The 14,663-nt window shown below is 41.2% G+C and overlaps 1 protein-coding gene across 1 annotated transcript in view; it reads right to left on the bottom strand.

Moving 5' to 3' along the window:
- AKAP13 (A-kinase anchoring protein 13) overlaps nucleotides 1–14,663 on the bottom strand; it is a 234,237-nt gene that overhangs the window by 105,289 nt on the left and 114,285 nt on the right. Inside the window, exon 7 of the mRNA XM_018567558.1 lies at nucleotides 3,047–3,239. Within this exon, the coding sequence (XP_018423060.1) occupies nucleotides 3,047–3,239 (193 nt within the window). The remainder of the gene's footprint in view (nucleotides 1–3,046; nucleotides 3,240–14,663) is intronic.

Genomic DNA, 14,663 nt, shown 5'->3' with positions numbered 1-14,663 from the left:
GGGGAAGTCTAACAGAGACTCAGATGTGAATAAAAAAATAGCTTAAGGGTACAAGTGGATACCACAGAATAAAGTTAATTTTTTGCTGATGACCTATAAACACTAACCCAACCTCATATAACACTACCTAATTTATTCTCCATTCTGCGAGCTTTTGCACAGGTATCCAATTGAACTAATAACAAGACAAAATCCTTAGCTCTCAATATCTCCCTACGGTCGGACACTGTTAACCGATTCCAGGATTGCCCCCATGACCAACATGTTTCTATCTTTACAGGCTCTGCTCTGGACTAATATAGAAAGCTTTTATTGTATCCATCAGAGCTCTGCCATGGCTCCCATGTCAATTACACCCTAAGACCATGAGCCCTCTCATGAGACATACTCTTAAAGTTTGGGATGCCACCAAATATTCTAGCAAGTTAATTTCTCTTCACCCCCCCTGCTCCCCATCCTGGGCAACCCCTTGTTTGTTTCACGCTTGGAGATGCGGGATCATTTGAATGCTGGTCATCACACAACTTTAACTACCTGTATAACCTTTTACATGGAGAAGTAATTAATAGCTGATCCAATCTTAGAGATCGGCACCATGTTCCCTCAGGGGAATATTTCCATTACCTACAACTTAGACATTGGGCCTCCTCCATGATATCTGATAGAATTTCCCCCACTACACTAACAACTTTTGAGCACATATGTCATAACTCACCTCTGCAACCTAAGTTGATTTTCATATTGTACTCACAACTTAACTCAGTGTCTTCCCCCAACGGACCATGCTTATGTATGTAGATGGGAACAGGATCTCCACAACTCCAAACTGACCCTAGATTGGCAACAAATGTGGAACTTGACAGCTTCCTATACCGTTAATATTACTTCCCTGGAGACAGCTTATAAAACTATGATGAGGTGGTACATGGTCCCTTCAAGGTTGATTCACCTAAACCCATCACTCCGCTCTTTGCTTCCGGGGATGTTCTGTTAAAAGGTGACGTTATACACCCTTGGTGGTCTTGTCCTATGCTAACTAGAGTGTGGTCCAGGACTTTTCTTCTTCTTCGCTCTCTCTTTCACAAATCTATAGCGAAAGACCCCTGGTTTGCACGCTTACATTTTAAGCCTCCATCTCTCATGAAAGCCCAATATAAATTAGCAGTTTTTATCTTACTGGCAAACAAACTATAGTCCAAGCCTGGCGGAAACAATTTGTTTATTTTGCTGGTGTCCAGCGCAGGATCGATTCCTTCTTCATTAATGAGAAGCTCTCTAGTATCCCACTGGACTCACAGAAGAAATTCCAAAAAGTTTGGAACCCATGGATTTCCTATGCACACCTTGACCTTTCGCTTGAGAGCTTAAAGTACATTTGAGCCTCTGAAAATGTGAACAACCCACTATTTTAGGGACCTTGGTGCCATCCTTTCCCCTTCACCCCCTCCTTGTTATGGTCCTTCTTCTTTCCCTTGCCTTACTCCTCTCCTATTAATGATCTATGACGCTATCGACCCTGCAATATAGAAGACTGTTGTTCACTCATGTTCTCCTTACAATTCTACTGTCGATGTAGGAATATTGCCCCCTCCTAGTAGACCGTATCTGCTTTTACATATACACTTGACACCTACGCCAGGAAATCCCGAAAGTGTTGGGCGGAATGCCCTGCATACTGTAGCCTGTTCCTCTGTTGTGTAACAACTGTAATCATGTATTCTCCATTGTTATTGTCTCTATGCTGAACTTTAAAACCAATAAAATATTTTTGAATTTGAAAAAAAATAAATAAAAACGTGATAAAAAAAAATAGTTTATGCCGCAGTAATTAAAACATATTTTGAGGGTAGAAGTACTGTGGCATATGCATGCTGTGTATACAGTGAGTAGGCTTAGGTTCTATTCAACTATGCCCTTTAAGCTTCTACGAGCTGTTACAGTACACTAAAAGGACACTCCACAAAAGGTATGCTTTGTTGGAGGGTGCTTGTGGAAGTTCCTAAAGAAGGTCACATTTACACGTGTCCAAATGCAGCTCCATTATTCAAAGTAATTAAACTGACACTAAACTCAGGAGGTACCCTATTCAAGTACCCTATTTACAAAAATGTACCTTTTTTTGTGCTGTAGATCCTCAAATCAGCTCTGAATTGGTGCTGACACTGTACTTACTTCTGGATTGTGGCTACTTTTGTTCCCAATGGTCCCTGTGTTGTAAAGTAGCCACCGTTCCAAGCTCACTCCTGTGATAAGACTACAATATCAATACAGATTAGTAAACTAAACATGAGATTGTAGTCCATCACAGGAGTGACTTTACAACACACACAGGAATCATGGGGACCATGGGAAAAGTAGCTACCCTCCAGAAGGAAGGTCAGTGTCAGCATGAATTTATAGATGATTTGAGGATCTACAGCCGAGTGATAGTTGAGGTACCTGGATTTTTAAGGTTTAACTCCTGAGTGTCACTTTAACTTCAAAACAAATTAGTAAACTGAAGGTGACATTGACGTCCATAACAGGAGTGACACACAGGAACCATGGGGGACAAAAGTAGCCACCCTCCAGAAGGAACGACAGTGTCAGCACCAATTCAGAGATGATTTGAGGATCTACAGCTGAGTGATACACAAATAATTTTGATAACAGTTGGGGTACTTTAATGCATTTTTAAGGTCTAGTTCACACCAAATCCAGTGTGTTCCAGCAGAATTAGTGGGCTTTACCGCACTGAATCACATAATTCAAGCATCCCTGCGTTCTGGGGCGGGAGGGGGAGTGGTGGTGCATTCAAGTCCATTCAAGCCACTAACTGTGCTGGAATGCACTGGATTATGTGTAAACAAGCCCTAAGATTTAACTTTAGTTAAGTTTCACTTTTAATCCCACAACCAATGCAAATGATGTAGGATCAACAGAATTCTTGTCTCAGAAACTGGTACCAAAGCCAGTTCACAGGAATAAGATGTGCATTGGCAAAGGATTAGAAACAATTTCTGCAGCTCCACACAATCCCATCATTCAAGATTCCTAAAAGACTCACCTGACAACTAGAATGACCCTCAATATATCTGCCTAGGTCTTCAATGAGGGTTTCCATTCTGATATGTGTCTTTGTGTCAGCTTCCCTGGTCAGAATGTAAACATTTAATTCCAAATGATGATTCAGCCAGCAGTCTCTGAAACGTTCAATATGAGACAGGTCATTCAGCTTTGGTGTTCCTTTGGAATCGTTTCTGCAAAACAAAAAGAACGCAAATGACATTTAACAATCTTCCAAGAGAAACACATTACAAGTTAGGTAAAAAAAGTGAGATTATCCGATACATAAATCGGCTCATTGCTGTTGCAATAACAAATAGAGTAAACAGAGAACTTCTTATGTGTCATTACTATGCATGCCCATTTTTTCCTCACAGTTACCAATCTGGTTTGAGCTTTCAAACTCAAACTGTGCTTTTCCTGGAAAGGTTTGAAATCGGTGGCAATGTGGAAATGATACTCATAGGAAGACAAGGCCATTTAATGATTAACTACAACCACAGTAAAAATATATATTACTGCAATTTGACACAAGACTACCTTTACCAATATGCCAAGATCGTTCTAAAACAGGACACTTATAGCAAATTGCAGTTCCAAATTAGATACACACATATTCATATCAACATGATCATTCAAATCGATAATTCAATGCGACTCAAATGATCAAATTAAATAAGAAATGTAAGCTACAGACCCAATCAGTTTTGTTGCTGGCAAATCGATCAGCTATGGCGGAATTTTATCAATCATTTCTGATCGATCAAACTAATATGCCAATATCAGACAACTGACTGGAATACAGATCAGATAAATTGTCATTTTTAATAGATTGTGCCTAACATTTTAAATCAACACCATATGTGTTGCATCACGTATTTGCAATTGCTAGTACCTAGATAAATCACATATTGATGAGAGTATGGCCAGCTTAAGAGATGGCTAAACTTAAGGGATGCACCGATACCAAGTACTGTACTCGTTACAAGTACAGATACTTTGGAGCTCCAAGACTAAACTAGAGAAAAACTCAAAAGTTAGGAGGCAGCTGTCATTTGTAAGGAGCACACGGAGCTCCCGGGATTTGTACATCTCGGTTTTAATGTAGCATTTTGTTTTATTAAACATATATAAAAGGATGCACCAATACCAGTTTTGAAAGTACAAGTACTGATACACCTTTGTTTATAGTCATGTGACAGTATTTCTAAAACATTACATGCTAATGATTTCAGGACATTGGTGGAGCGCCAGAGCAGGTCCCAGCTGCAACCGCTGCAACCCTGTAGTTCTTATTGAAAATGCCAAGTATCTGCACTGGTATCTGAACTGGTATTGCTGCATCCCTACTAAACATACAAGACCAGAATGACTGGTGCAGTACCAGGATACTCACATTAACCTGTGTATGTGCAGTGGTAATGAACATTTCTATCATGGCCTAAAAACCCACCTTATTTTTCATTTATATGCTTCAACTCTGGCCATAAACATCAATAACCCCACAGAACCAAAAACATAGTATAAATAAACCAAGCATCAATAGCAGTAATCTAGCAATATCAGAGTTATCATATACTATGGCCTAAAAAGTCTCCAAAGTAACATGTACGCTAAAGTGCAGGGACCACCTGAACCAATCTTCTAATCCATTCCAACATATATGAAGTATCAACTTTGATTCAAGTCTCAGGCTATATAGAGGGCCTTTAAGTGACACTAAACTCATGAGTTAAACCTTAAAAATGCATTCAAGTACCTTATTAACAATAGAGTGGTGGCTATTTAACACACACACACAGGGACCATGGGGAACAAAATAACCAGCCTCCAGAAGGAAGGACAGTGTCAGCACCAATTCAGAGATAATTTGAGGATGTACAGCCGAGTGATACACAAATAAGCCATATTAGCGCACTCCCGTGATGGACTACAATCTCACATTTAGTTTACTAATTTGTTTTGAGACTGCAGTCCATGACGGGAGTGAGCTTGGAGGGGTGGCTACTTTATAACAACACACAGGGACCATGGGGAACAAAAGCAGCCACCTTCCAAAAGGAAAGACCGTATTCAGCACCAATTCAGAGATGACTTGAGGATCTACAGCCGAGTAATGCACAAATAAGATACAAATGTTAATAGTTTAGGTACTTTAAATCATTTTTAAGGATTTAACTCCTGAGTTTAGTGTCACTTTAACTGTCCAAGTTGGCACAAAGCATTTCCCCTTCACTGTACTAAGCTCTGACATTCAACGGTCAAATGCCAAAACCTCTACTGATCACTAAAGCTCTTGCATTTGACCGTTGAATGCCAAGGGTCAGGGCTTACTTTCCATCTTGGAAAATAGTTAAGGCACTATATATGGTTTGGGTCTAAGATTCAAGGGAGATTCAAAGAGAGATAGGAATGATTTAAAGATGGGCAAAGACCGTTTTCACTTTAGAAGTATTGTGGTCCTCTTGTTCCATCTTTGCAGTCCCCAACTGAGCTTAACGTGAAGGAGACCCCAGCTGTTCTTTTGCTAAAAGCTACACTTTCTCCATAACTTTGGTCAGTATTTCAGGATGTGTTTTAAGGCTCTTTTTTCTGGGATAAAATGTTGTATGCTGCAATTGATAACATTATAAGTACCAAAGTGTAATAACCTTTTCATCAAATTAGGTATATGTGGCCCTCAGTAGACAGAACTTCTCTCTCTCCGAGTTGGGCTATGACCTCTGAGTTAAGTGATTTATCATGCAATAGGTTTGATATGTCCAGCAAGGATACTAATTGCACGTATATATTAAGGAAAAATCTACAAATCTATAATTAAAATATCATGATCATAGGAAAAAAATACTTTCAGGCAAGAATAACTAAAAAAGTTAAATTCCCCTCAAAGGATGTTAGGAATTCATAACAGTACAACATAACACATTTTTACGTTATTTCCTAAATGTACATAAAATATTTATAAGAGGTCACGAACATAATTGTCAAGTGCTGCCAACACACAGAGAGCGACACGTTAAAAAGAAATAGAACATAATTAGTATTTTGAAATGGCAACGCAGGTGACTCCCACAACAATTCCTGAGCTTCAATCCCACTAAACTGAGCCAAACTATGCAACTATGGAAACCGGTAATACAACTGTGTGACACTTATTTAATCAACTCTTTACTGATTTAAATGGTATCTAAAAGTTATCCAAAAGACCTGATTACAAGACCAAGAGTTTAAAAACGCACCCGTTGTGGACAGGCATTTGTAGCCATGTTTATGGGTCACAATATGCATTTGTTTTTTTCTACAAAAGGAACTAGTGCCCCTTTTTCCCCCATTTCTATGAAAGTTGCTTTTTGGCGCACAGATATAACTAGGCCCCCGTGTACAGCACAGCGAGCAGTGACAACACAGTTTGGTAAATACAGTGAAGGTGCCCGCAGACACTGGATTACCGTTGTGACAACGATAGCACAATGGGACAAGCACAACAGATAAGGAGGAACTCTATCGAATGCGTCAGGTGGACATATTGTAAATACTCTGCACATCAACTGCTGTTCCACCACAATAAAGCAGAGGTAACAGTACCATGGGTGAAAGCCAGTCAAGTGAAGTACTTAGAAATTCAATTGCTAGTAAACATGCAGCCACAAGCTCCATAAGACTTCATAAACCCATGCCAAAAGAAAACAATCACCATCCATTTCTGACATGCTATGAGGCTTCCAGACACAAAAACCAAACTGAGTCACATGGTCGAACACAAGAAAGCATGAACCTCATTGTCAAGGTAAAATAAAAGAGGACTACAGCCTTTAGCTACATTTGACAAAACAGCCATCTTTGCTCATACTTGTCCCCATGTCTGAGCATCCACAGACGCAGTATGGGTGTGCAGGGTGTGTATCTGCATCTAACGCCTGTTCATAGGATGCAGACTGCAGTCTCCTACAGAAAGACACAACAAAGTCACAGAGTTCAATCCAGCAACTCATTTGTAGCAAAGATCCCCGTATATTTCCAAGCAACTTTTTATATGTCGGGAGCAAAGTTCTATCATTGCTACAGATCGAGACTCGAGTGATCTACTGCACCTGTACAGTTTTTTCCACAGGAATGTTCCATGATGGCAGAAAGGTGGCAAGCATACCAATAACACAGGTGTATTGTGCTATGTGTAACACAACACCTGGCAGCTTTAAAACACCTCACGTTCCAACTAAATCCCTTGTTCACATGGGCCGATTAACCCTCTCTACAGCAGAAAACAAAACTGCTCAAATGTTCTGAACCTTCGTTCTTTTGCCAATTTTGAAACATCATCTGAACATTATAGGCACAGGAGCAAGAAATATAATGGAGAAAACTATCTCTACAGCACATCACAAGTAACTGAAAATCGTTGTTCATTTTACCTCAAACAGTACCACAAAGAGGTCTCCTCCCGAATACAAAATCACAAGATAACATCTTAAGGTTGAGCAAAACAGATTTCCTGCTTCACCCACAAGGGAGGTGAAAAGAACAGAGATGACTTGCAATAATAACAGCAAAATGATGTGAGCTCACTGTTGGCGTACACACCTTTACAACCAGTTTATTCAGTTACAAGATACTGTTGTAGTGCACCACACACTGGACATAGACCTCATTAACTGCTCTTCCTATAGCTACAGCCAAGACCATCTCCATCAGGATATGATATACAGTACAACTACGAGCAGCCTATATTCCAATCACAGACAAATAAAAACAAGTCAGATTCCAGCAGAATAAAGGTCTATGCAGTTACATAAGCGGTCATTTACATGCTGCTTGTTAGTAATTACCCACAATTACAGAACTGGAATGATTCGAGGGTTTTTCTCAGAAGAATTCTCAGGCATTTGCAGGGTTGACAGTGTGTGTGTGTGTGTGTTTATATATATATATATATATATATATATATATATTCTACCCGAGTGTTAACGTCGCTATCATTACTCCTGTGGCATTGTACAGTTAAATTACAATTTCTCAGTCAGTGTGGCTGATATTTTCTTAAGTAAAATGAGGTCTTGGGGTAAAATAAAGTGAAGCTGTTGTTCAAACAACCAATCATGTGCAGGAGAAGTTGTATGCTTCTTTATTTCCTTTCACGTGATTTGCGGTTTGATGCAAATATAAGTTAATCTCAAGTCACATCACATTCACCTTTAGTGCAGCTACACCCCTTCTTAAAGTGACATTAAACCCTCAGATTTTTTAACATAAAACAATACTGTAATGTGTGCCTTACTGTAATCCAGGTTGTTTCCCTTCTCTTTGCTGCTCTTCCTTTTTAATCTGTATCTCTTCTCATGCTGGGCAGAACTTCTGTTTTGCAGCAGACTGCCTTGTCTCTGGAATGGATACACGGTGTCTGTGTGCAGGTTCACAACCTGAGCCAGCACTACAGGAAGAGGCATTCAGCTGCAAAGGGAAGTTCTCCCCCAGCATGAGAAGAGATAATGATTTAAAAGGAAGAGCAGCAAAGAGAAGGGAAACAACCATGGATTATAGTAAGGCACACATTACAGTATTGGTTTATGTTAAAAAATCTGAGGGTTTAATGTCACTTTAAGGTTTTACTTAGACTGTGGTGGCAATTCAACTTTGCTGCTGACAAGCAATCATCCATTGCACACTATTAGATTGTTTTCTATGGGTGAGCTCATGCAGGTGAGAAGGAATTGTTCAGATGATGTTATCTTTAAAAAGAGATAGAAATAGTAACTGGGCATCTTGCCCACAGGAAGTATCAGAAGTGGGCCATAAGAAGGTCTAAGGTTATGGTAAATGTGAAAAAGATGGAGGACCTTTTGAGAAATCAAGAGGAAAGGAATGTATGTGTACTAGGGATGCACTAATACTAGTATCAGTATCGGTGACAATACAGAGTATTTGGGCAAATACTCATACACGCCCAAATACTCCGATACCGGAAACTTACGGTCAGAGGGAGATCTCCCTGTGACCGCAAGTCCCGAGGGTGCATGGAACCGGCTTCTTTTCCAATCAGGAAGTCGTGCAGTGAGTTATGACCTGCCTCCCGGCTTCCTGATGGGCTGGGAAGCCGGCTTCACTTGTTGCTACGCAGCCTGGCTTCCTAACCACTTAGGAAGCCAGGTGGGGCGTAATGACCCGCCTTCCAGCTTCCTGATTGGTCAGGAAGCCAGGCTTTCTAGGAACAAGTGAAGTCAGCTTCCTAGCCAATCAGGAAGCCGGGAGGCGGGTCATGACGTGCCACCCAACTTCCCGATTGGCTAGGAAGCCAGCTTCACTAGTTAGTAAGCACCTGGCTTCCTGACCAATCAGGAAGCCGGACAGCACCTCATGACTCACCGTCTGGCAGCCAGGCAGCCTCAGCAAGTGAAGCCGATGTTCTTTCGCTAGAACACCGGCTTCACAGGCAATCAGGAAACCGGGCGACTGCTCATAATCGGCCGTCCGATTTCCTGATAATCTGGGCACAAGGCACTGGTACTCAGTATAGGCGAGTACCGTAAAAACATATATAATAATATTGGTAATGTGTACTATCTTTTGTCACAACCGTCTCTCTTGAATAGAAGGTAGGTGGCGCAAGTTATTAAACAATCTATTTATGCTGCATGAGGACCGGAGTAGGAGCGGTTCAATTTTAGGTCACTTTGGTCTCCAAGCTTGTTCAACAGAAATCTAGAATTTGCTTCATTTACAATCTTGGTTACATATGAAGTAATTTCCTGAACTATAACACTAGGAAAGTGGGACATATTATTACATTTTCAGTGTAAGATTAAGTATGTTGACTGCACTGGGAGGCCTCTGCAGCTCAGAATAGCAGATCTATTGTGCAGATCCACGAAATCAAGACCGTCCAATACAGCGAAACATTTTGGAGTGACCCACCGGTTTGGAGGTAGGCTATTTCAGAAAGTGTAGATACACTTATATCTTGCTACGATCAAGGCCATGATTGGCCGAAACATGTCAGTGTGGATCACAATGATTTTATACTTGCTGTTGTGTGGCTAAAGAGCCAATAGTGGATTGACAAGAGTGTGGATGTCTACTCCAACTGTTTTTAGCGCAATCCTCCTTTCTGCAGAATATGAAGTCTAAGGTGATGGAGTCTAAGCTGCTGCTGACATGAAAACTTTGACCTTTCGTCTAAATCATACCTTCCAACGCCGCCTCTTCTCTAAGGCTATGTTCATACCACGTCCAGACCAGCAGATCTGCAAACACAGTGCGGTTTTTGTCACGTTCTGGTGTTTTTTCTTTGTTATTTTTAGCTTAAAATGGCCTTTCAGATGCAGTCTAGTGCGTTTGCATATGTTTTTGAGGTGTTTACGTGCGTTCCAGTGTGTTCCAGACCAGAGAAAATGAGACAAGCAGTATTTGTTTTGTCTGGACCAGAACGGACTGCGCTGGTATTAACAGAGCCCAGAGATACGATAGGGATACATTGGGATGCTTTTTTGGTCTGGGACAAAACAGTTCTGGTCTGGACATAGTGTGAACAAGCCCTAAAACCACTCTCCCTGGCTGCTGACATAAACAGAGAGCAGTGACACATGTAACAGGAAGGACAGATGTGTCTTTAATATGCAGACTGTCACTTACAGCCTGGACTCACCATCTCTATGCTATGCAAGAGACAAGATGGTAGCACCCAGTAGTGAAAAAACTGGGTCTCAGAGGAGAGAAAGTGGAGCAAAGTATTATTTCACCTATTGCATATTAGTGAGAAAGAGTGTTCAGATTTGTCAGCGGTTTCACTGGAATAGGAAAGGGTTGCTTTAAAGAGGCACATAAGCATTTCAGCTGCATTATTAAATCTCTGGGAAACTATTCTTATTAATCCTTGCAGTGGGGCTAACCGACACTGCAAGGGTTAACTGCTCATTTGCGCCTAGAGAGGAAAATTAAAACAAAGTTAAAAGTTACTCACCTGATCAACTTGCTTTTAGACTAGTCCCTGGATCCCCGCTCCACTACGCTGCATCAGTCTAAGGTCCCATAAATCAACATGTCCAATACAAAATGTTAGGGATGCACTGATACTGGTATGTCGGTATTGAGTATGAGTACAAATATTTTTTTTCCGGTACTCACCGATACCGAATACAGAGTACCGAAAGACCGATTCAGGAAGCCTGGCGGCGTGTAATGACTTGCCACCTGGCTCCAAGATTATCCGGGCAGCGTGTAAAGACTCGACACCCGGCTTCCCGATTAGCAGGGAAGTTGTCCCCATGTTTCTCGTCACTAGGTGACGAGGGAGCATGAAGCCGGCTTCCCGACCAATCAGAAAGCCGGGCGCCACGTCATTACACAACGCCTGGCTTCCCGATTGGCCAGGAAGCCAATATCGGTGCATCGGATGCCGAGGGACTTACCATCGATGCAGCATAGGAGAAGACAGGCTAGAGGGAGAGCTGCCAAAAGCCAGCTCCAAGGATCGTGTGATTATAAATGTGTTATATTCCTCCCTAGACTAAGCAGGCAGATAACCCTTGCAGTACGGGGGTAGCCCCACAACAGGGGTTAAACATAGCTTTACCTGGAGTTCTGCTTTAAGCCCATTTATCTACATGAAGTGCAAGTACATACAATGTAATCATGCTTCTATGCAACAGCCATATTCATTCTCAGGGGACTCCGAGGCCACAATTGTTCGTGGGCATCCCAGCTTTCTCTGTTTTAGTGTCATTCACACTCTGTTACAGCCCCTTATATTCATGACACTCTACAGAGTCCACGCAGAATCTTGGGCTGCTCTTCATTATAGAATAGTTTTAACCTAAAAACCACAAACCTACAGGAAGAATCTTAAATTGTCTTTAACATGTGCATTTAGATTAGTACGTATTTTTTATGTAAAGCTATTTTTTCGTTATGAAAGTAGTAAAATAATGTTAAAATAAATACTACGTGTTTGCCAAATTCTAAGCATTGGCTTCTTAGCAATTCCAAAGGATTTCACGATTTTCCATACAACCAGGGAATGTCAAAACATGGTTAGCTTGTGGTGTACCATGGAAAGAGGAAAATCACCACAAGCAAACAGCAATGCATCATAAGTACACAGCATGAAGACATTATAGCCGCCAAACCAGCTAAAATATAGGAGTGTACCATTCAATACTTTGCTGGGCAAACAAAACTCAGATATATCAGTTTATTCTTTCCATTCATATATGGGGGCAGGAAGGGTGGAAAGTGAAGTGGGTAAAGCTAGCCATACATACAGAACGGCAGTCAAATCTTACAAATTTTACATGATGCATCACCCACACTCTGAGATACTCAGAGGGTGCATCTATATTCTATAAAAGCTTTCAACCGATCACAACTCTCAAATAATGAGTATCTAATGTCTATAGGTACTGACCACATACAAGAGAAATGCTAAATATATATATTAGACCATTCTTGGGTCCTCATGTGTATTAAGAAGAGTATTACATATTTTGCTAGTATAACAGAGTAGGACGGTTAACCAAAGCGGCATAACCAGGTTTTCGCTAATTGCAGTCAAACAGATATTCAGGCCCTGGGAGCTGAAATGGAGAGTATTTTAATCAAGGAGCCTCCTGAAGAGGGGAGCCAAGGAAGCACTTCACAAATGGTGATGTACAGGAGTCAGGAGTTGAGGCTAGCTTCACACCTAGGCGTTTCAGTCAATGAGCTGTTTTCCCCGCGCTTTTTTCTTTTGCGCAATTTTGCTTTGAAAACTGTGTGGTTTTTAATGCAAAGAGAGGTATATGAGACAACCGCGAGGCAACCACCCGAAAATAACCCCTGCATCTTTTTGCGCGACAGGCAATTTCGGCCGCGCAAAGCAACAGTGTGAACAGGCCCTTTGACTTTAATGGGTTGTGAACCTATTCTCAATCTTGTATAAAACTTATTTGTGTATCACTCGGCTGCAGCTCCTCAAACCATCTTTGAATTGGTGCTGACACTGTCCTTCCTTCTGGAGGGTGGCTACTTTGTTCCCCATGGTCCCTGTGTGTGTTGTAAAGTAGCCACCACTCCAAGCTCACTCTTGTGATGGACTACAATCTTAATCCAAATTCGTAAACTAAACACGAGATTGTAGTCCATCACATGAGCAATCTAGGAGCGGTGACTACTTAACACACACAAGGACCATGGGGAACAAAAGTAGCCACCCTCCAGATGGAAGGACAGTGTCAGCACCAATTCAAAGATGGTTTGAGGAGCTGCAGCCGAGTGATACACAAATAAGATACATTTTTGTTATTACCTCAGGGACTTGAATGTATGTTTAAGATTTAACTCCTGAGTTTAGTGTCACTTTACCTCAATTATAAGACTATGTAACAGGATGTTGCTCTTGCCAAGTACAGTGATTGTGGTGCTGTCACCCTTCTGACTGTGCATTGCCTGGAAGAACGTCATAACAAATACAATGTCAAAGAACACGGTTTAGTTGCTTTCCATGAGTTCTACTTCATATCTGAACATACCATTTCCTTTCCCAACACATTACAAAGTACAGACACACTTCGGTATACGATTGGGTTACGCTCCGGTAAGCCCATCGTAAAACGATTTTCACAAACTGAGGAGTTGTGTTATCAAATACAGTAGTCTTTTGTCCATCTGTAGGTTAATGTCAGTGTTTTAGCCGGTTTAAGGTAGGCTAGGCTATGATATATACAGTACAGTATATACATAACCAAATGAGCATCTGTATAGAGTATACATAACCTATGGCATATGATCTAAAGTTGAAAAATTGTAAACCGAAAGATCGTAACCCGAGGAGCATCTGTAAAGTAGGAATTATTTTCTGATACTTTTTGTGTTCCTGGTCTCTGGGAGAGATGGCAGGACACAGTACCTGCCACATGCACCTCCCAACCAGTTATAATTTAGCACTGGAATGGAACCCACAGCCAGAAGATAGCTGGAAGCAAGTTACGTACAGTGCAAACATATTTTCTGACACATTTTAACTAGCTGGTCCTACTTTTACAACCTTGCATGTCATGTACACAAGCAATCAAGAGTGCCCAAGAACCATACACTTGTGTATATATTGGCTGTATACATTGCACATTTGGAACCATTTCATCAGCTTCATTAAAAAATATATTATGTGCAGCTGCACTTTCACAGAGAGACTCCTGCTGGGAGCTGCTGTCAGGCCAGGTACTCTACATATATCGGACCAGATCCGGAACACCGCTTTCTGGAGCATTTTTTTAAGTTTAAAATGGGCTTTCAGGTGTGGTCCAGTGCGTTTTTGATGCGTTCCATGCATTCCAGACTAGAGAAATTGGCTTTCAGGTGCGTTCCAGTGTGTTTAATGCGTTTCCATGCATTCTAGACTAGAGAAAATGAGACCAGCAGTATTTGCTTTGTCTGGTCCAGAACGGATTGTGCTGCTGTGAACAGAGCCCAGAAATACCATAGAGATACATTGGGATGCTTTTTTGATCCGAGAACAAACTGTTCTGGTCTGGACATGATCCGGACATGGTGTGGACAAGCCCTTAAATAATACAGCAGCACTTGGTGGGGGGCAGGTCTGTTACACTGAGCAAAAAAAGTGCCTCCTGCAGAGTTTAATTGCAATTTAA

The sequence above is a fragment of the Nanorana parkeri genome, unplaced genomic scaffold, assembly GCF_000935625.1.
Source record: "Nanorana parkeri isolate BGI_ZX_2015 unplaced genomic scaffold, ASM93562v1 scaffold1062, whole genome shotgun sequence".
Taxonomy (NCBI): domain Eukaryota; kingdom Metazoa; phylum Chordata; class Amphibia; order Anura; family Dicroglossidae; genus Nanorana; species Nanorana parkeri.
The sequence above is the reverse complement of the archived record's forward strand: the minus strand, read 5'-3'. Positions and strand labels throughout refer to the sequence as shown.